The sequence below is a fragment of the Crinia signifera genome, chromosome 7 (assembly GCF_055691185.1).
Source record: "Crinia signifera chromosome 7, ASM5569118v1, whole genome shotgun sequence".
In the NCBI taxonomy this organism is placed as follows: Eukaryota; Metazoa; Chordata; class Amphibia; order Anura; family Myobatrachidae; genus Crinia; species Crinia signifera.
Genome location: NC_139223.1, coordinates 156,162,932 through 156,183,664, shown reverse-complemented (window position 1 = coordinate 156,183,664; position 20,733 = coordinate 156,162,932). Strand labels below are relative to the sequence as shown.

At 45.0% G+C, this 20,733-nt stretch overlaps 1 protein-coding gene across 4 annotated transcripts in view; it reads left to right on the top strand.

Moving 5' to 3' along the window:
* The window catches only part of PRPF40A (pre-mRNA processing factor 40A), a 93,459-nt gene extending 78,841 nt beyond the window's left edge, over window positions 1-14,618 (top strand). For 3 of the 4 annotated variants that reach the window (XM_083154060.1, XM_083154058.1, XM_083154059.1), the window contains exons 23-27: window positions 5,727-5,813; window positions 10,209-10,308; window positions 11,388-11,449; window positions 13,096-13,257; window positions 14,034-14,618. In XM_083154060.1, coding sequence (XP_083010186.1) covers window positions 5,727-5,813; window positions 10,209-10,308; window positions 11,388-11,449; window positions 13,096-13,257; window positions 14,034-14,126 — 504 coding nt within the window. In that variant the 3' untranslated portion in view covers window positions 14,127-14,618. The remainder of the gene's footprint in view (window positions 1-5,726; window positions 5,814-10,208; window positions 10,309-11,387; window positions 11,450-13,095; window positions 13,258-14,033) is intronic. The other variant, XM_083154061.1, reaches the window with a different exon arrangement.
* Window positions 14,619-20,733: the final 6,115 nt, after the last annotated feature.

The following is a 20,733-nucleotide window of genomic DNA, read 5'->3' as shown; positions in this document are numbered from 1 at the left end:
ACCAACATGCCTGAGCCAAATCCCTTATTCATTTGGTCCTGTATCTCAAAATTTGAAGGACTGCAGGCTCCTTATCTCTGAAGTGTTAGTACCTTTTTGATCCATTTAATTTAAAGGTTCCTGCACAAGACATTAGTTGAGCTTTCCTTGAGTGAAGAGCTAGGTTTGCCTAGAGTACACAACAGACATTGAGCTCAAGTTAAATTCTTCACTCCCCTTTTCCTTGAATCCTCTGTAGCTGCAGACCCTCTAGCTTCACCACTGCCTGAGGACTCGCACATTGGCACAATTGTTCTACATGCAGAAGGCAGCTTTGCATTTTGACAGGTTTGTGTCCACTTCAATTAAGGGGCACAGAAGTTTTTGCACATATCTTGGTTTGCCATCAATATGTCCAAACGTTCCCTGGCTAGATTTAGTAAGGATCATCTTTGGTTCAGAAATGGAAATAATACTAAAGAACACTAGTGATGTAACACTTTTTTTTTACTATTCAGTCCCCTGGTGCTGAACAGTAAAGCTGGATCCACATTTTTCGTTCATACCAATGGTGGTCACTGGGACAGTGGGGGGTGTGGGTGGAGCTTCAGCTACAGGCACCAAGACGAATAGAGTTCTTCGAGTGCAGCCTAGGCTCCTCATCCTCCACGCCCTTACAGGCTCCAGTTGTTTCTTGGTGCCTCAAGGAACAGGTACTAAGGGACAGGGCTCCGTGCCCTGTCTGAAAACTTCAATTTTTCTTTTTTTTTCACTTTTACACGGAGACAGCGCAACGCTGCTCCCCTGTGGCTGGCAGCGGCGCGCTGACTTTCATAGCCAGACCCGCCGCTCTCCTCATGACACGTAGGACGCCGCGCTCCAACCACAGGTAAGCGGGTGGTACCACATGTGGTACCTCGCTGTTAGCAACGCGCACCGCAAGCGGTCAAGTCACCCGGGCAGGTGCAGCCCGGGTGACCCTGGCAGTGGCACCCACTCTTTTCTGCGCGCCCGCTAGACCACCAGGGCATCGTACTGTGGAGCGCCATTTTGTTAATGGGCGCAGGGCACTGATGGTTCCAGGGGAGGCGGGGTCTCGATCCACAGCTCCCCGCCTCCACTCTCAGAGCGGCACAGTGTCGGTTTCCCGCCTGAGCTTAGCTTCCCCACACCCCAGCAGCGTACTGAAGACGCCATTACGCAGGACTCACTGTGGGAGAAGTGCACCGGGATTCCTGCTCCTCTACACGCTACAGGACCAGGTTTTTCAGCAGCCCTCTGTACCTCAGTATTTTCAGAGAGGATAGTGTCTTTCTTCCTTCTAATCCATCTGTATACCTTTATAGTTCTCAGAGGGTGTTATTGTCCACTGTGCCCTTATTGTTAGCAACAGTGTGTACAGGGCCTGTCTGTGTTAAAATGTCACAGAAAAACCCCAAAGCCAAGCCTGTAAGGGAATCACCTAAGCCGCATGCTTACACATGCACAAATTGTAAGGAGAATTACTCCTCCATACATGACCAGGTCGGTTTGTGTGAACGCTGTTCTGCACAAGGCTCCCTGGGGGGGCCCTCAGACCCAATGCAGGGGGAACCCAGTTGGGCAGCCACTCTTTCATCTGCCATGAAGGAGTTAGCAACTCAGCTGCAACCAGAGAGTCTGCTGCGCAGCCATTGCCGACACAGCCTGCTACTGCTGCATCTGAGCCGGCCTGGGTGCATGGTTTTTCCACCTATATTCAGGATTTGGTCCAGGTGTCTGCTTCACTGCAGTCGGCGTTGAGGGCTCCACCTAAACGCAAAGCACAGGCTCCTTTAGTCTCTTATCAGTCAGATACTGGTGATGACTTGGATGACCAGGTGCTTGTCGACACAGATGATGATGTGGACACAGACGAACCTGATAAGGAGGAAAGGATGACCCAGTCCAGGGTAGACTCCTTAGTTAAGGCTGTTAGGATGTATCTTAATATACAGGACACCCACACCGCAGCACCTGACACGCTTCTTTTTAAAAAGAAAAAGGAGTTGGCCCTTTTTCCCTCTAGCTCAGACCTAGAGGAGGTTTTATCTGAGGCTTGGCAACACCCTAACAAGAAGTTTTTGGTGTCAAAACGCCTTCTTTCCTTCTTTCCATTCGCCCAAGCAGACCGTCGTAAAAAATGGGAGGAGCCTCCACAGGTTGATGCTCACGTAGCCCGCCTGGTGAAGGCTACTACCCTTCCTATTCCTACAGTGGCATCTCTTAAGGATCCCACTGACAGGAAAATTGAACACTGCCTAAAAGCTGTATTTTCCAATAGTGGCTCAGGGCTATTCCCTCTCCTTTCAGGGGTGTCCACCAGCTCGGTTACCCCGGGAGAAGGACAGAGCGGCTGCTCTAACCAGCTCCATTCACTCCCTACTGGCAGCAGGGGTGATAGTTCCTGTCCCGCTTTCTCAGTGAGGAGCAGGTTTTTACTCAAGCCTGTTCCTGGTGACAAAGCCGGACGGGTCATACCGACCCATCCTCAATTTGAAGGGGCTAAACAAACATCTTTATGTGCCCAAATTCAGGATGGAGTCCCTCAGATCTATCCTGCAAGCACTGGAACCGGAGGACTTTATGGCATCCCTGGACATCCAGGATGCATACCTCCATGTGCCAATTCGACCGGACAGCCAGTGTTACCTCAGATTTGCGGTCAAAAACAACCACTACCAGTTCACAGCCTTTCCTTTCGGCTTGTCAACCACGCCGAGAATCTTCACGAAGATTATGGCCACTATGGCGGCCGCTCTCAGGACTCAGGGCGTTCGTCTGCTGCCATATCTAGACGACCTCCTGATATTGGCGCAATCCGCCCAGACACTCCAGAGGCATCTGGAGCTGACGATATCCCTTCTGCAGACCCACGGCTGGCTCATAAATTGGAAAAAAAATCCTCAACAACCCCATCACAGCGGATGGTGCATCTAGGAGCCTTAATAGACACAAAAACCCAAAGGGTTTACCTTCCAGAGGACAAATGGCTAGTCCTCAGAGATCTCCTAAAGGCCATCCTGAAGCAACACAGAGTCTCCGTGCACCTGTGCATGAAGGTCCTAGGCAAGATGGTCTCTTGCTACGATATGGCAGAATTTGCGCAGTTCCATTCCAGATCCCTGCAGAGGGAAATGCTGCGTCACTGGAACCGTTCCCAACCAAGTCTGAAAGCACAGACCTTCGTTCTGTCCAGACAGACCCGTCTATCGCTCACATGGTGGCTCAGCCCTCAGAACCTTCAAAAAGGGCGCCAGTTTGTCATTCCTCAGTGGATGATAGTGACAACGGACGCTAGCCTCCGAGGGTGGGGAGCGGTACTGGCAGAACATTCCTTCCAAGGACGGTGGTTAAGGGGGGAAGCACAGCTCCCAATAAACATATTGGAGCTAAGAGCCATCCTGCGAGCCCTACAGTCGGCAGGCCCTCTGGTCCACTCCAGGCCGGTGAAAATACAATCAGACAATGCCACTGCGGTGGCATACGTCAGTCACCAGGGGGGCGGACCAGGAGCTCGGCTGCCATGAAGGATATAACGTCGATCCTGCAGTGGGCAGAACATCACCTGTTGGCTTTGTCGGCAGTTCACATCCCAGGGGTTCAGAACTGGGAGGCCGATTTTCTGAGCCGTCAGGCGAATGGGAGCTCCACGAGGACGTGTTCCAGGAACTGGTCAACAGGTGGGGACTCCCACAAATAGACCTAATGGCCTCAAGCGTAAACAAGAAGCTGTCCTGTTACAGGGCTTGCTCCAGGGATCCACAAGCTTACCTGGTGGACGCTCTGTCGGCCCCATGGTCGTTCTCCCTGGTCTACATTTTTCCCCCAGTGGCCCTTCTTCCAAGAGTCCTCAGGCGCCTCAAACAAGAGAGGACCACAGCAATCCTCCTGGCTACAGACTGGCCCCGAAGAGCCTGGTACACGGACCTTCAGGAGAAGTCTCTACAGCCCCCTTGGCGGCTGCCAGCTCGTCCGGACTTGCTAGTACAAGGCCCATGCCTTCATCCGAATCTACACAGACTAGCTTTGACGGCGTGGCTTTTGAAACGGAAGTTTTACGATAAAAGGGTTTTTCCTTGCCAGTCATAAAGACCATGATAGCGGCAAGAAAACCAGCTTCATCCCGGATCTATTATCGGATCTGGAGTGCTTTCTTCACCTGGTGTGCAAAGAAGAACTTTCCACCTAGGGAGTTTAGGTTATCCAGGATCCTAGCTTTCTTGCAAGCAGGCCTGGATTTGGACCTAAGGTTGTCCTCATTAAAGGTCCAAGTTTCCGCTCTTTCTATTCTTTTTCAGAGGAAGTTGGCAAAAAGGATGTCGATACAGACCATTTTACAGTGGGTCCTTCACATACAGCCTCCCTTCGTACCCCCAATTCAGCCTTGGGATCTCACATTGGTTCTATCAGCACTACAACGCTCACCGTTCGAGCCCCTGGAATCCTCAGACCTCAGATGGCTAACGTGGAAGACAGTTTTTCTATTGGCTATATCCTCAGCCAGTAGAGTCTCGGACCTATCAGCCTTGTCTAGTGTCTCCCCGTATCTGGTGTTCCACTAAGACAGGGCAGTCTTGCGAACTCGAAAGGAGTTCCTGCCCAAAGTTCTTTCCAGTTTTCACATGAACCAGGATATTGTTGTTCCTGCGTTTTCTCCGTTGGAGGATTCTCCAGAGTTACGTTCTCTAGATGTTACGAGAACTTTAAAGATCTACGTTTCTAGGACTCAGGCAATTCGCAAGACAGAGGCCCTACTCGTGCTATATGATGCAAACAAGAGAGGCTGGCCTGCAACAAAGCAGACACTGGCTCGATGGTTGCGGTTAACTATCAAGCAGGCTTATGTGTCTTCCAATAAGTCAGTCCCATCTTCCATTCGAGCCCACTCTACGCGTTTGGTAGCGGCCTCGTGGGTGGCTCACCAGGGAGCCTCTGCAGAACAGTTGTGTCGCGCGGCCACCTGGTCTTCTCCACACACCTTTCTAAAATTTTACCAATATGACACGTTCGCCAGGACAGATTCTGTTTTTGGGCAATGTGTCATCAGTGCAGCTCAGGTGCGTTCCCTCCCGTAAAGGGACAGCTTTGGGATGTCCCAATGTCCCAGTGACCACCATTGGTATGAACGAAAAAAGGGGATTTTGGTCCTACCTGTAAAATCCTTTTTTCTGAATCCATGGTGGACACTGGGCGCCCGCCCTCGCACACTGATCTACAGTAAAGGGTCACGGCATACACCTTCCTGAAACTTATTCTTCCTTCTGGTTGCTTGGTTTCTTTCCTTTTTCTCTTCCTCTTCCTGTACCTTGCGGGTAAGCTGTTGAACAAACTGAAGCCTGTAGGGGCATGGAGGAAGAGGAGCCTGGGCTGCACTCGAAGAACTCTATTCTCCTTGGTGCCTGTAGCTGAAGCTCCACCCACACCCCCCACTGTCCCAGTGTCCACCATGGATTCAGAAAAAAGGATTTTTACAGGTAGGACCAAAATCCCCTTTTATCCAAACTTTGGTAGTTTGGACTCCAGATAAGATGTTTATACAATCCTACTATATGGTACTGCTTGCAGATTCTACACACAATTTCTCAGCAGACCTCCAGTCTGCAGCTATTGAAACAAAATGTGAAAGTATTTTTGCTAACTTTTTTTTAATCCTGATTAGTTAACCAATTGTAGGACTCAATGAATGTTTAACTATGTAACTATTTGGTTATATATCTTTTCTATAGCATGAATGTCAGCATCATCATTCAAAAAATAAGAAACACTCTAAGAAGTCTAAAAAACACCATCGTAAAAGGTCCCGCTCACGTTCGGTGAGTAGTAATCTGTTAATGTTCTTCTTTTCTTTGACCACATTGTTTAGATCTTTTGATAACGACATACTTAAAGTGTGCCTATTATAGCCAAGATACAGATGAGCATGCACTCTTTTCACTAAGATCAGAGTGGTAAGATATCAAGTATTTATTGCGAGTTCCAACTTAAAGGATAAGCTGCTTTGTACACCTAAATTCACAAAACGGCTGCTTCACTTGCAATTATCTGATCTATTCACTCAGAGGGGGAAATTCATTTGATCGTCCTTTTTCCCCACACAAAAACAAGATCTGGTACATAAGTTCCCGGATCCATGTGTTTTTGCAGCTGCAAAATTGTTTGCAAACAGGTAATTTTCCCGATTCCGGATAGGAGAAAAAATAAATCTCCAATACAGCTGACTGGGCTAATTGAATAAGCCCCCGGGATCAATTAGACCAAGGTACTTTAAAGTGGCTATGATTGAATTTCCCCCTCCTAAATATACCTTCAAACAATAATTTTGCTCTGATTTAGTTGGTTTAAAGCTCACTTTTTTCAGAAATGATACAGTTCATGCTTTTTCTTGATGTTGACAGCAGTTATGTTAAAAAAAAAAAATTGAAAGAACATACAAACTCTGTACCACATCAGAAGCACTTGCAGATGAAACCTTTTTAAATGTATAGGTTTAAACTAGATCCTAAATGCCAGTCCTCATACAAATGGAATCTACTATTCTCTGTACAATACAGCAGTACAAATGTTTTGTTATAACGACTGACTAATGTCTTTTTTTTATTGACAAATGCAATAGAAATCTGGTGAATTTGGGTATCCAAGTAGTTCTCAGGCAAATTGCTGGAACTAGAAGGGTCACACACAGAAGGAAATTACTGGTGCACTAAGCAGTGCTAATCATGAACACCTTTTATTATATATGGAATAAGGGGGTGCATTCTAGCCCTCACTCCATGGAACTAGACGGATCACCATTCAGATCTAGAATGATAAATCACTGATCATGATATTCTAGTTCTCTTTGATTTTATCATTATCTGAAATCCATTGCAGCCATTATATAGTGTGTAATGGATCATGTCCCCCCCCCCCCCCTTACCTAATTAGGCCTGACATATACCTCTTAATATTTGAAGTGTAAAAAAAAAAAACCTCTATAGTAATTCTGTGTATCCCACTAGCATTCTCAGACCCACAAAATGCGTAGGTGTTTCAGGAGTCTCTTATAGAACATATATTGGGCAGCAAAGTTGAAATGACGAAGCCAACCTATACAAAGTCTTTGCCTCTTGTCATTGCACATTCTACGTAGCTCATTGTTCACCTCTGTCTTTTTGTAAAGTTCTAGTCGAGCATTTGACGTTTTTATGGCAGTTATAGTTACTCTCCTGAATTCCAAGGGAGGCACAGTGGTTATCTATATGGATGACTGCTAATCAAGTTGGAATCCTCTATCCCGATTCTGAAAACCAGGTTATAACCAAAATTCTTAACATCACATGGACAGATAATTTAGCAAATGTTTTTATACGTTTTATGATCCAGTGAATAGTATTTTAGGGCTGCCATTCATTGCCAGTGGGCAAGATTATTGGTCTACGTTGGCTTATAAGGACTCAAGTACGTCAAATCTATTATGCCTGAAGATCCTGACGAAGATATCTCCCCTACCAAAGCATTTCCATTTGCTCACTTTTAATTGTGGACAAATAAAGATTCTTCCAAAATGGAACAAATCTGTCAAATTGTTGTACAGTCAACTACTGTATCCGTCTCCAAGAAGTGCATCAATTTCTCTTCAAAGGCCTGGCATCTTCAACACATCATGGACTGGATGATCGTAAGAGCAGGAGAAAAGCCTCAGGATTGGGACAATGTTACTCTACAGTATCGTCTGCAGGAGCTCTATTTCCTAGAGGAATTAACTTTTCATATTGATAGCCCAGAAATAAATGGTGGTTAGACACAGCAGAGTCCTACATAAATCCTATGAGATGCACAAGAAACTCCATGAAATGAGAGGCCAAAAATATTATGCGCTTGTGAAATGGAATGTTCCACTTACTCGGCAAAGTTCATTCTGGGGTGGGACATTGTCAGTGTTCTCATAGGCAGACGTTCTACAGGGTGACTGGTCACTTGTCTCAGAGGCATTGAAGTGAACCGCTTTTGCTCAAGATTCAGGGTCTCAAGGGCTTTAATATTGGAACTTATGAATTTTCATTTGGATTTACCTCTGTATACTATGCTTCTGGGATACTGGACTGGCCCAGACATTCTAAATACGTAGACATTTACAGTATGGTGAGCAGTCTGTAATTGTGGCTTGATTCAAGAGGAGAACAACTTGAGGTATTTTTCTTCATTGGGGGGGGGGGGGGGGGTACAGTTCTGATTTGGTTTATGGTGCGTTGATTAAAGCAATATTTTTCAAAGGTATTGAAGTCCTGCTGAAAGCTAGAAACCAGTTTCTGTTTCAAATTACACTAGAGCAGTGGTTCCCAAACTGTGTGCTGTGGTGCCCTGGGGGACTTGCAGGGGTGCCCTTGGTTGGTGGTCCATGACCAATTCAAGTTTTTTATGTCCAGTATAATAGTCAAATTGTGAACAAACAGAACGGAATCCTGTCCATTACCACATAATAGATCCTAGGAATGAGATATAAACATTATTTTTTAACTTAATATTTGTTTCCAACTTTCTCAATGGGAAACCATTAGCCTAAGGGTGCCGCAAAAACATTTCTGATGCTTTGGGGTGCCGTGATTCAAAAACGTTGGGAACACCGGTACTTGTGTAATATCTGTGCGCCCGTTTTTTTCATTGGGTCGGAAAAATCCATCGCATCGCATGCGATGCGACCTACCCAATATTTACATTGGATCCAATGTTAAATGGTCCCGGAGACCCGATTTTACATTGGGTTAAATGCCCCCCAGACCCCATTTTTAATTGTATACCCACCCTGATGGGTAATTACTATGTGAAATGCCCCCCATTGTTAACACCACACCACGATGAACGGCAACCCGAAGCGTGGCGAGCGCAGCGGTACGCGTCCTCCGACCTTTTCATACCCCCACTATCCACGTCAGCGTGGAGTTGATTTTATATAGTGTGGCGAGCGGAGCGAGCCACCGAGGCCGAAGCGTGGCGAGCGCACGTGGAATACGAGCCTGAAGCGTGGCGAGCGGCCGCGGATTACTTAACATGTATTCCACGTCCCCTCGCGGGGCTTGCTGCGCTCACCACGCTTTGGGCTCTTATTCCGCGTCCCCTCGCGGGGCTCGCCACGCTACGGGCTCGGTGGCTCGCTGCGCTCACCACACTATATAAAGTCAACTCCACGCCGATGTGGATAGTGGGGGTATGAAAAGGTCGGAGGACGCGTACCGCTGTGCTCGCCACGCTTCAAGTTGGCGTTGATTGTGGCGTTAACAATGGGGGGCATTTGACATAGTAATTAACCATCAGGGTGGGTATACAATTAACAATGAGGTCTGGGCGGCATTTGACATTGGACCCAATGTAAAATCGGGTCTCAGGGACCATTTAACATTGGATCCAATGTAAAAATCGGGTCCATCGCATGCGATGCGACCGGTTTTTCCGACCCGATGAAAAAATCGGGTCCCATCACATGCCTTAACTTAAGGCATGCAATAAAAATATCAGGTGCCCAGATATTACACAAGTACCAGAACCCCTGCACTAGAGTATAGATGTCTGTTTCTTGGTGTGAGAAGGATATTCACACCTCTACCTTTTAGATTGGATGGTTGTTTTTTGTTGTTGTTTTTTTGTAGGTTTGTCTAGCCCATGACTGGCCCAACTTGTAGTTCCACAACAGCTGGAGAGTTTGGCCAGGCCCCACCACGTTTATAGAAATGAAACTCCGCACTTGAAATGTTTTCCTATTGGTGATCTCTTGGAGGTTGCTCATAACTGAAAATAAGGCTTTTGTAGCAAACTCATCTTGATAGCTTTGGGCTGTGCCCTTTATTTGGGTGAAAGAGAAAACAAGATTGTCTCCGGTATCAATCCTTTTTTTTTTTTTTTTTTTTTTTTTTTTTTTAAGATTGTGTGTTTGGTAAACGGAATTTCTTTTTCTAACTCTTGTATTTGATGTGTCTGTTGGGCTTATGTAGTCTAGAACGATGGTTCCCTGATCAGAGGGGGAGGAGCTTTTGAATTTGTGTGGAAAGTGAAGTTAAATAGCAGAACTCCAGATCCAGCTTCTATACCCCGTAGTTGTACAAAATCAGAGAAATGGATGTAATGGAAGCACAACAGTGTGGCCATTCTCCCTATGTATATTTTCGCCGTTATCTTCCTCTTCCTCGTTATCTTCCTCATTTTGAAAAGTTCACATAATGGTTTTGATCTTTTAGGAATCGGAGTCTGAGGATGAGGAAGACAACCATACCAAAAAGAAAAGGCAGCGATCAGACTCTCGGTCGAGTTCTGAACATTCCTCTAATGGAGAATCTGGTAAATTTTTAAAAAATCTGATCACTTCTGTTTTATAAAGATTTTTTTTTTTTTTAAAGTCCTGCAGCTTTTCCAGTATTTTTAAGGCCTAACTACTAGATTTTTTTTGTTTGTACCTACCTGGTGTTTGCTGGCTTTGCATATAGCTGAGCAATCCTTTACCAAGCTTTAATTGCAGATGCAGACTGAGCTTTCCAGCTTTACTATAAAGCTCCATAGTTGATAGCACTGTGTAATGCTTAACTCCTTCCTACTGTGCTATTGTATATAATTTACCCCTTTTCCCAGGAAAACCCCACTATCATTCTAGGCCATGAAATACTGATGAGGACAGATTAGCGTAAACCAGGTTATGCTACCACTGTTTCGTGTGCAGGCACGCACGCAGGAGGGTTTCCGAGTACCTAGAACCCCCCCTAGCCGCTGGGTGGTGATGGTGCCTGGGGGGGAGATGGTAATGGTGCCTTTGCTGTCTTTGAGGGTGATGGTGTCTGTGGGGTTTTGTAATGGTGCCTTTGCTGTCTTTGGGGGAGAGAGGGGGGTGATGATGTATCTGCTGTCTGTGTGGGTGGGGAGTGCTGATAGTAGTGCTTTCGCTGTCTTTGGAGGTGAGAAGGGGGGGTGTGATGGTGTCTGTGGGGGTTGGTAATGGTGCCTTCGCTGTCTTTGGGCGGTGAGCAGGGGGGTGATGTTATCTGTGGGGGTTGGTAATGGTGCCTTCGCTGTCTTTGGGGGGTGAGAAGGGGGTTGACTGTCTGTGGGGGTAGGTAATGGTGCCTTCGCTGTCTTTGGGGGTGAGAGGGGGGTTATGATGCCTTTGCTGTCTGTGTGGGTAGGTCACTGTTGCCTTTGCTGTGTGTGTGTGTATGGTGTATTTTGGAGTGGTTTTCTGGTTTGTAACCACTTTTTTTGGGGAAACCCCCCTTTGAAAATCCTGTTTGCCACTGCTGTTCTTATGTACCGAGGGTCACTTTCGCATTTACAGTTCTGTTCCTTGGAGCATTTACATTATATCATCAGAAAAAATAGATTTTAGTGATTTTTTTTTTTTTTCTTCAACATTTTTCTTATTTTTACAGAAAAAAGCTATAAAAAGACAAAAAAACACAAGAAGAAGAGCAAAAAGAAGAGACATAAGTCTGTAAGTGTGAAGTGCAGGTGCTTGCTATCATAAACGATCTAGGAAGATGCTACATTTTACATTCAGGAGTGTTGGGAAGCCAGCGGTACCTGGCCATTAGTAGATTAGGAGGACAAAGTGCAGTAGTATATGCATTGTTATTATTCCAAGCTTAGATGCACCTTTTAATGTGCTTGGCCAAGACCATGATCTCAAACTCAGCAGGTCCTTGTTTGGGCAGGAAATTCAAGGACTTCTGAGTCTGTGCGTGTTGCGTTTGGGGCCTCTGGTAAACTCTTCTTACCCTCAGCTTGGATTAAAAAAGCAATCGGGGAAAACACCAAGTCTCAGTTGCCGACCTCGTTTGAACACTTTTGTGATGCATCTGAATATCTTGGGACACTTGTTTTGATGTTAGGATTCAGCTTCTGTTCTCATTGAGTGAAACACTCCGTCTCTTTGGGATCAGCCATGACTCTCCAATCTCTACTTTTTCGGGTATTGTTCAGGCCTGGATAAATTTAACCAAATCATGGTAGAATTAATTCACTAAAACATAGGGGCCCTTGGTTTAGGTCTCTTTGTTTTGAAAGAAGATCTCCATTTGGAGGACAGCTGAGGGGGAAGAGGCTTGGACAGCTCAACGAGCAGCTTGCAAGCCCTTGCAGACAGGCAGGCACTAATGATTGCCCAGCGATGTTGTGTTCGGAGCCTGCAGTTTCAGTATTTCAGTTCCACTTCAGATGCTAGGATAAAAGGAATAGGGATTATTTGGTTAAACTGCTGAATCAACAACCCAAACGGTGTTTCGTCAATCGTCTTGGAGTCCATACAAAATGCCTGTCCTTGTGGAATCTATTTAGCTATTAATCACCTCAGGGGGTGATCATTCTGGTACCCAAAAAAAAAAGGGACTGGGATTCTATTTCGTTATCATGTTGGTCCAAAGTCTGTGGCGGAGCTTCACTGCCCTTCGTAGGTCTGTGGCCCTTATCGTCCATTTCCCCGAAGAGATTCACTGAATTAATTTGTAAAGTGTAATGGAATATGCTGGCACTATCAAAGTAAAGGTTAATTAAATAATACAATTTAATTAAAACTGTTTAGGGAAAGCGGCTATACCAGTACCAAATGGTTTCATCTGCAAATGCTGCTGCTGATTTGCTAAATTTTGAATGTCAAATTTTTGCCAGGTTGTAATCTGGAAATGTTGAACCAAATGGAATAGCTTCCGAGTTACAGGTAGCTGGCCAAACTCAGTGTTTTTTAAAGGGACAATCAGTTACACGGCTGCCGAATTCGGAGGCTATTCTATTTGGATGGTTTTTTTCCCTACACTTTAGTGTTGTGCCTTTTGTGTGTTTTTCATATATAATTTTGTGCACTGTAAATAACAGAGCATTGTGCTAGTTCATTATCAACAGTACCATGATGTGTGTTTGTAAGTGTCTTATGTACTGATTATGGCAATTAGAAGTATATTTATTGGATGTTTTAGACACATGTATGGGTTAACGGGGAAGTCCCAAGCTCCTTCCACTGTGGCAATTATGGCAATGACCTATTTTTAGTTGTTTAAAAGTAATTGCCGAATTATTTCAAATTTTATTGATTTAATTTTCCAATTTTTTTATTTTTTTGTCTCTGTATTTGGGGCCATTTTTCAGAATTCTCCAGAATCTGATGTAGAGAGAGGCCGCGAAAGAGACAAAAAGGACAGAGACAGAGACCGGGAACGAGAAAGGGACAAAGAAAATGACAAGGAGCGTTCAAGGCAAAAAACAGAATCAAAACAGAAATCCCCCAAAAGAAAAGGGGGGAAGGACTCTGTAAGTGGAGATTTTTAAAGGGAATATGTTTCAGTGTGTGCTGTAAAAGATTATATATTTCCAATTCCTTGTAAGGAATAACTGCTGTAAGTGGTGCCTGCCGCTGTCGAAAAGCAATAGAAATACTTACCCGTGGGCGGTTTAGCATTAGTTCTCGTATCGTGACCATTACACTACATGATTGGAAACTCCTTTTTTGTTACTTATTTCCTTGGAAATTTTCCTTTTAACTACTGATCCAATATATTTTGCACCAATAATCAATTTGCCAGTCCTCTATGTCCGACAAGAAGACAACTAAATGGCTCATTAAAGCCACTTATACCACAACTAAATGAGAAATCCATGCCGGCATCAATATGGCGTACTTACGTTGACCTCTCAAATTATGAAATGAGTTTATTTATGGGAACGTTTTAAGGATTCCTCTTGTATGCCAGTTAGGAAGCCTGTACCCGTCTCTCCTCCTGGACTACTTGTTTTACCTCTTTAATTTCTGCTTAAGTTTACACTGGAGCTGGCATCATCTGATCTCACACTTACTAGAGGAGTAGCCCGCATGTAAGGTTTGAGGGTGGGCAGTGGTCCAGTAATGGGATGGGATCAGACCATGGCTGCTTTTTTAACCACCTTTCAGCGGGAGTTTGTTGAGACAACATTGCTCTGCATGGATGATTTTCTTTTCTACATCAGCTATTATATTTTTATGGAGTCAACTGTGATGTATTCTGTTATTGCAGCGCCACCTTCTTTTAAAGGTATTTATGCTTTTGCAGGGTAATTGGGACACATCTGGAAGTGAATTAAGTGAAGGGGAGTTAGAAAAGCGGAGACGGACCCTCTTGGAGCAACTGGATGATGATCAATAAGAACACCTCCCAACCAAATATGTTTACAATAACATGTGACATGCCTAAGTTTTTAGTTTCGAGCAGGGAATTGTTCATCGTTCCATAAGTTTAAACCGCTGCACTCTGTACAAATAAGGATTATCTCTATTGGAGAACATACGGGCCTCTGCCGAGTGTTTTAAGACTCCAGTTGTAAATTTCATTTTTTTTTTCTCTTTCTGTTTTTACGTTTTTTCTTTCAAAGAGTTGCCTTAAGAACCCGTAACGGAATGTGCCACCCAAATTTCTGTGAACCGTTAAATTAAACTTGTCTAGACAATAAACCAATATCTCCATGTTGGCTCTGGGAAGGCAGGCGTGGGGGGAAATTGTTCTGATTTAAGCAAGCTTATTTTTTTTTTTATTATTTGCAGTCTCTTCGTTTCAATCCAGTGATGATTCTGTGGTTCACCCTCTTCTGACTGGGCTATTTTTGTACATTTTTATGAAGTATTAAAACCTTGTCTTTTAGCTTGTGCTAGTATTTATTTGGGACTGGCTGTCATGTTCTATACATTGAAATAAATTTGTTGGCCACACATGGTGGCAGTAGCCTATTGATTAGGCTACACCCACATGGACGAACATCCAGCTTACTAAACATTGTAGGGGACAGAGGCACATTAAATTTGTGTTTTTCTATTCAAACTTTATTATGTACTACAGTATTTCTTGTTTTTATGTTTCATTTCTCATCGGGAAAGGCACCCAAATACTGTATTTTGTTTGATGCGGGTACATTTGGGGGGAAAAAAAAGAATGGTCAGATAGTTTAGTGCCATTTTGTTTTCAGATAAAATTTCATTCACTGTGACAGAAATGTAAATACCTATGCAAATGTTAAGCACAAGTAATAAACATTCATATCATACTGTTTTTTTTTTTTTTTTAAAGTAATTAAAACAATAGATCCCTTTTGTAAATGTGTATAAGCAGTTATGTATTTAGATTTCAGTTGGCACTGTGGCTTTCCTTCTGGATACACTATATAAATGCCCCCAGGTCGTATACAATGCAGCACTTAAGGGGCCTACACACGGGGAGATGAGTGTTCTAGATTGCATTGCACAGTGATGTGTACCGAGTGATCTGTCAGGCCCAGTGCTCTCCATGAGAACACTGGCCCTGACACTGGTGACTATAAATTTATGCAGCATGCTGAATATGGGGCGATTTGCGGGACCACGCATCGCTATGCTCCTACACATGAAGCGATTTAGGAGCATTTTCTAAGCAGTCTCGTGAGATCGCTACGTGTGTAGGCCCCATTACTTTTCTGCCTTGATCTTGTGCCCTGTTCGGTCTTTGCGAGGAGAGGAGTTTCTCATCCTGTAGCACTGGAGTCCTCTAGAACACTTGATATGATCTGCAGACAGCACTTGTGACTTTTACAGGGTTTTTTTTTTTTTTTTGATGATGATTTAATCCAGGGAAGTCGGGAAAATATTTTTCCCAATAGTTTGAGGCCATTCCTTAAGCTGGCCATACATCTACAGATTTATTTTCTGATCTGGCTAGTCGGAACAAAAATCTGGTAATGGTTGAGAGCAAATCATGACCGTTGACCATTTGCTTCGAAATGCTGGAAAACTGACAAACTCTCATTCAGATATTACCAGATTTTTTTCCAGAGTACAGTTTGTCAGTTTTCCAGCATTTCAAAGCAAGTGGTCAACGGTCATTTGCTCTCATCCATTACAGGTTTTTGTTCCAACCAACCAGATCAAACAATATATCTGTATGGCCAGCTTTACTGTTGTACATTGAAGAGGCTGTACTTGATGTATTAGAAATTTGTATTTCATGTTACTGAGTAAGTTGGTGGTACTCTTTTCCAACATCAGTATGTCATGCAACTAAAATATGACCACAGCCTGACTCGCAAGACTGAGAATTTTTCAGACTTGCAAGTCAATCAGAATTAAGGTCCCAAATGTGGAAGAAAATCTTTGTATTGAAGCTGATGATGCTGGAGCTGTTAGCTATTGCTCTACAGCTGCCATTATATAATTACCAGCTACAGGTTCTGAACCAATGTTCACTTACAGTACCACCAACTTATTGGTGTAAGTTTTATCAGTAGTTAAGCAAGTACCACAGTAATGTGGGTCCATTAACTGATTTAAACCAATGATTTTGCACTGTATCATCAATCTGGGAGATGCTGTGTCATTACCTCAGGGTTAGAGTGTGGGCTATGGCGGTTAGGCACAAAAGAAAAAATTAAAATCTGAAACTTTTTTTCAAATTTCCTTCTAGTTTTAAGCTAGATTTGGTTTATTTGTTATATTTATGCTCATTTCCTAGTACAGACCACAAGCATCACCAGAGTGAGGTTTAATAGTTTAGGAGCTTTAGGGGTAGGTGCATGAAACAGTGATAAGGGAAGAGAAGTGGCCCATGGCAACCAATCAGAACTGAAGTATCATCTGTAATCTGCACAATCTAAAATTATACAGAGCACCTGATTAGTTGCCATGGGCCACTCCTCCTCTGGCTCACTTCTCCTCCCTTCAAACATCTACCCCTCAGTGAGCTTTATTCTCACTCTGTCCTTCCTCTGAGGGAGTCACCATAAGTGGTCCCTCTGTCCCCTGCCTGTTCCGCTCTGTCCCCACTGAGCTATACTGATCTGGTGTCCACATTAAGATCAGCATCAATATTGTGGCCCTGGTGGAGCAGAAAAGACTCTGATGCTGTGTACACACGGGGGGCGATAGGGGCTATAATCGCTGAGAATATGGTCACAGGCAACCATATTGCCAGTAATGGAAGTGTGCCCCGGCGATAAATCGCCGGGTGCGCGCTCCCGTTTTCTGCCCCATTGTAATCGCTGGTCGCACCTTAAGTTGCTTGAAGAAGGGTGTTTGCACTCTGCTTAGGCAATTGCCTAGCATTTCTTGCTCTACAGCAGGCATTCCCAACCACGGTCCTCAAGGTACACCAACAGTGCAGGTTTTAGTGATATCCAGGCTTCAGCACAGATGGTTTAATCAGAATCCCTCAGATACTAATTAAGTCATCACTAATTAAGTCATCTGTGCTGAAGCCTGGATATCTGCAAAACCTGCACTGTTGGTGTGCCTTGAGGACCGTGGTTGGGAATGCCTGCTCTACAGCATGCTAATGGGACCATGCCTGTCTGCCTCTGCACTCAGGGACAGACCAGTACTTGTGGGACAATTACTGACCGTATTTAGCCCATTGATTTGACGGACCATACAGCAAGTATTGTGGGACTTTTATTTACCAAGTGATACTGGATTTTCTGGCTGATTTTTACTATTGTGCTCAAATTTGAGGGCACAATTGATGATTATAATTTTGTTGATATAACATATTGTCCTTATTACAAGGTCAGGAAAGCAAGACAAAGGGTCTGAAATCAAAGCATTCTCTGCTGTTTATTTTGCTAGTGCACAATGTGCCAATGAATTACCTAAAGGCTGCACAGACCCAGGTACTCTCTTCTTAAGGCCCCCATACATTAGGCCGACTTGTCCTTAGGACAAGTCGGACCCAATTCTCCTGTGAGCCGCCCGGCAGCTCCCCGGGAGGCTCACATACAATTTGGCACTTGATGAGCCAGTTTTTACATGTGATAAATCGCTTGCGATTTATCACATGTAAAACAAATGGGGAGCTGCAGGGCGGTGAGGAGCAGTGGGGGCGGGCAGCGGCAGTAGTGCCTGGCCGGCATGCTGTGATCACAAATAGCAGCGCTACGGGACGCACAGTGGCGGCTATTAGATTTTCAAAATACCTGTCAAATGACCGGCCGTTCTGTGATTGGCTGAGAGCTCTCTCAGCCAATCACAGAACAGCCGGTCATTTGACAGGTATTTTGAAAATCTAATAGCCGCCACTGTGCGTCCCGTCCCGCAGAGGCAGCGCTGCTATTTGTGACCACAGCATGCCGGCCAGGTCAGCATCACTCGCCGCACCCGGCACACGCCGGGAACTCATTTGTGAGCCGCCGCCCGCCCCCACTACTGCCGCTGCTATTTGTTATCACAGCATGCCGGCCAGGTCAGTGTGTCTGCCCGCCATGCTCCCCCGCCCCCCGGTGTCTGCCCGCCATGCTCCCCCGCCCCCCGGTGTCTGCATGCATAGCATACAGGGAGGTCGGATGATCTTATGTGCTGACCGTCCGACCTCCCTGATCCGGTCCGATGCGCACGGGACCGCGCATCGGATCGGATCATATATCACACACCTGCGATTTTGGGGCGATTTCATCCGGTTATCGGCCCAAAGTGCTGAAATCGGATGAAATCGTCCCAAAATCGTATAGTGTATGGGGGCCTTTAGTGTACACTGTGATCCCCTTTATTGTTCCATGACATTTAGCTGGAATCCAATCTGGATCTGTAGGTAAGTGGCGTTGTATCCAGGGATCATATTGTGGATCTTTAGACACGTGCCACACAGATTAATCTGTTACCGCTTTTCCTGAGGACACTGCCAGAGGGTGTACTTCAAGCTGCTGCTTCTCCTCTTTCCAGGGCAGGGGTCATAGTGCCAGTACCAGCACAGCAGCTGGGTTACTGTACCTCCGCTTAGACCAAGTCAAGATGGTGTCCATCAGCTTAAACATCCTCGCCATGGAAGCAGATGAAGTTTCAGCTTCCATCGATATAAAGGACACCTACATGCATGACTCCAATTTGGAAAGGACACCACCTTTTCGGTCTCTCCACAGCTCCCAGATTGTTTACAAAGATGATGGTTCATGGGATTGCCTTATTATGGACAACTTGCTATTCAAGGCCCTGTCTGAGGCTTTCTCCTGTCATATACAACTGAAGTTGGATACCTTCTAATACCTAGTTTGGTTGATCAACTTTCCCACGTCAAGACTTCTACCATCACAACTGATGGTGTTCCTAGGACTTTTTTGACACCACAGTATAGAGAGTCTCCCTTCCTCAGAACCCTCAGAACAAAGTGACAGGCCTCCAGTCCAGGATATGTAATTGTCTTTACTTACCACAGGTGTCTGTGCTCCCATGTATTCAGTTGCTCGAAAAAATGTAAGCTGCCTTTGAAGCAGTACCGTTTTTGTACTTCCATGTCCAGACATTAAATTCCTTTCTTAGATTCTATGTCATTGGTCCCCAGTGGACTTCAGCTTGGAAACACAGCTTTTCTGCCTCTTGACTCAAATGCATTCGATATTGCATTTGTGCTGGGCATCAGTAAAACTTTGCTCAGATGCTGGGCAGAATGGAGGTGGTCATTGGTGCTTAGACGGCAGCCATAGACACACATACCACGCCAGCGTCATTTTAAATGAAGCGATGGCTGCCACCCAATTGGAGTCAGCTGCAGCAATGGCTCCTGCTTGGCTGCCGGACCTCTAGCTCCGATTGGTAGCCAGTGATCCATTTAAAATGCAGCTGGTGCTGTATTTATCTTTATGGCTACCCAATCCAAGCATGTTCCCCTCAGAGACCTCCATCTCTCCAGCATGCCCAGGCTCAGACACTAAAAGGATGTTCCTACCCACTGTGATACTGATAGAAGGTCCCAACATGATCTGCAGGACACTGACTGCAGTTCATGCAGAGTAGGGGGATAATGAATCAACTACAACAGCTGGGGATGGGGGATAATGCGGAGGGTGGCATGTGAGCTCAAAAGGGATACTGGGGGAAGACTACAGTTCTCTACCTCCATTACTGTTCCCTATGCCCACCCCTTCACGGTTTTACACACACACACACACACACACACTCCCTAACTTTTCCCTACACCAGGGGTTCCCAACACTGGTCCTCAAGTACCCCCAACAGTGCACATTTTCCATGTCTCCACACAGAATCACAGGCAAAATAATTAGCTTTTAAAATGTGTTTGAATAATGAGTGCACCTGCTGGGTGACCTGGAAAACGTGCACTTTTGGGGTGTACTTGAGGACCAGGGTTGGGAACCACTGCCCTACACCTTCTCTCACTCAGTGTTCCCTGCACCCTTTCTCACTGCTACATATTCCCCCATCCCTCACTGCTTTACTTCTCTCTACATTGACTTTCTCTCACTACTCCTTTCGCACAGCCACATTTGCTGCTCGGCAATCCATACTTAAATCCCGGGATTTATAATGTTTCAATTCTGAATACCGGGATTGGAATTCTTAAGTGACAATCCTTCAAAATTAGATGCCACTTTCCAAGTGATGTGAGTTACACAGTTCCATTCGATGACTGTCAAGATCAAGTTGATCTCTTGACCAGTTTGCACTTGAGGCTATACCAGGGGTACTTCAGGTTCTTCATCTGAGACTGGACATGCAAAATCTTTCAGACTGGGGCACTGTCGATCTTCAGTCATTGCTACAGGGTATTTGGATTCTTAAGGAGTCAAAGCTCCCAATAAGTATTCAGTGCATGCCAGTTATTGTGCATACATACATACAATACCATGATATACAGGGTTTGATTTGTATAGAGAGCTTCAAGATCTGTTAACAATGGAATAACTATGAGGTATATACGCTGCTCAAAAAAATTAAGGGAACACTTAAACAACCCAATGTAACTCCGAGTCAGTCACACTTCTGTGTAATCACACTGTCCGCTTAGG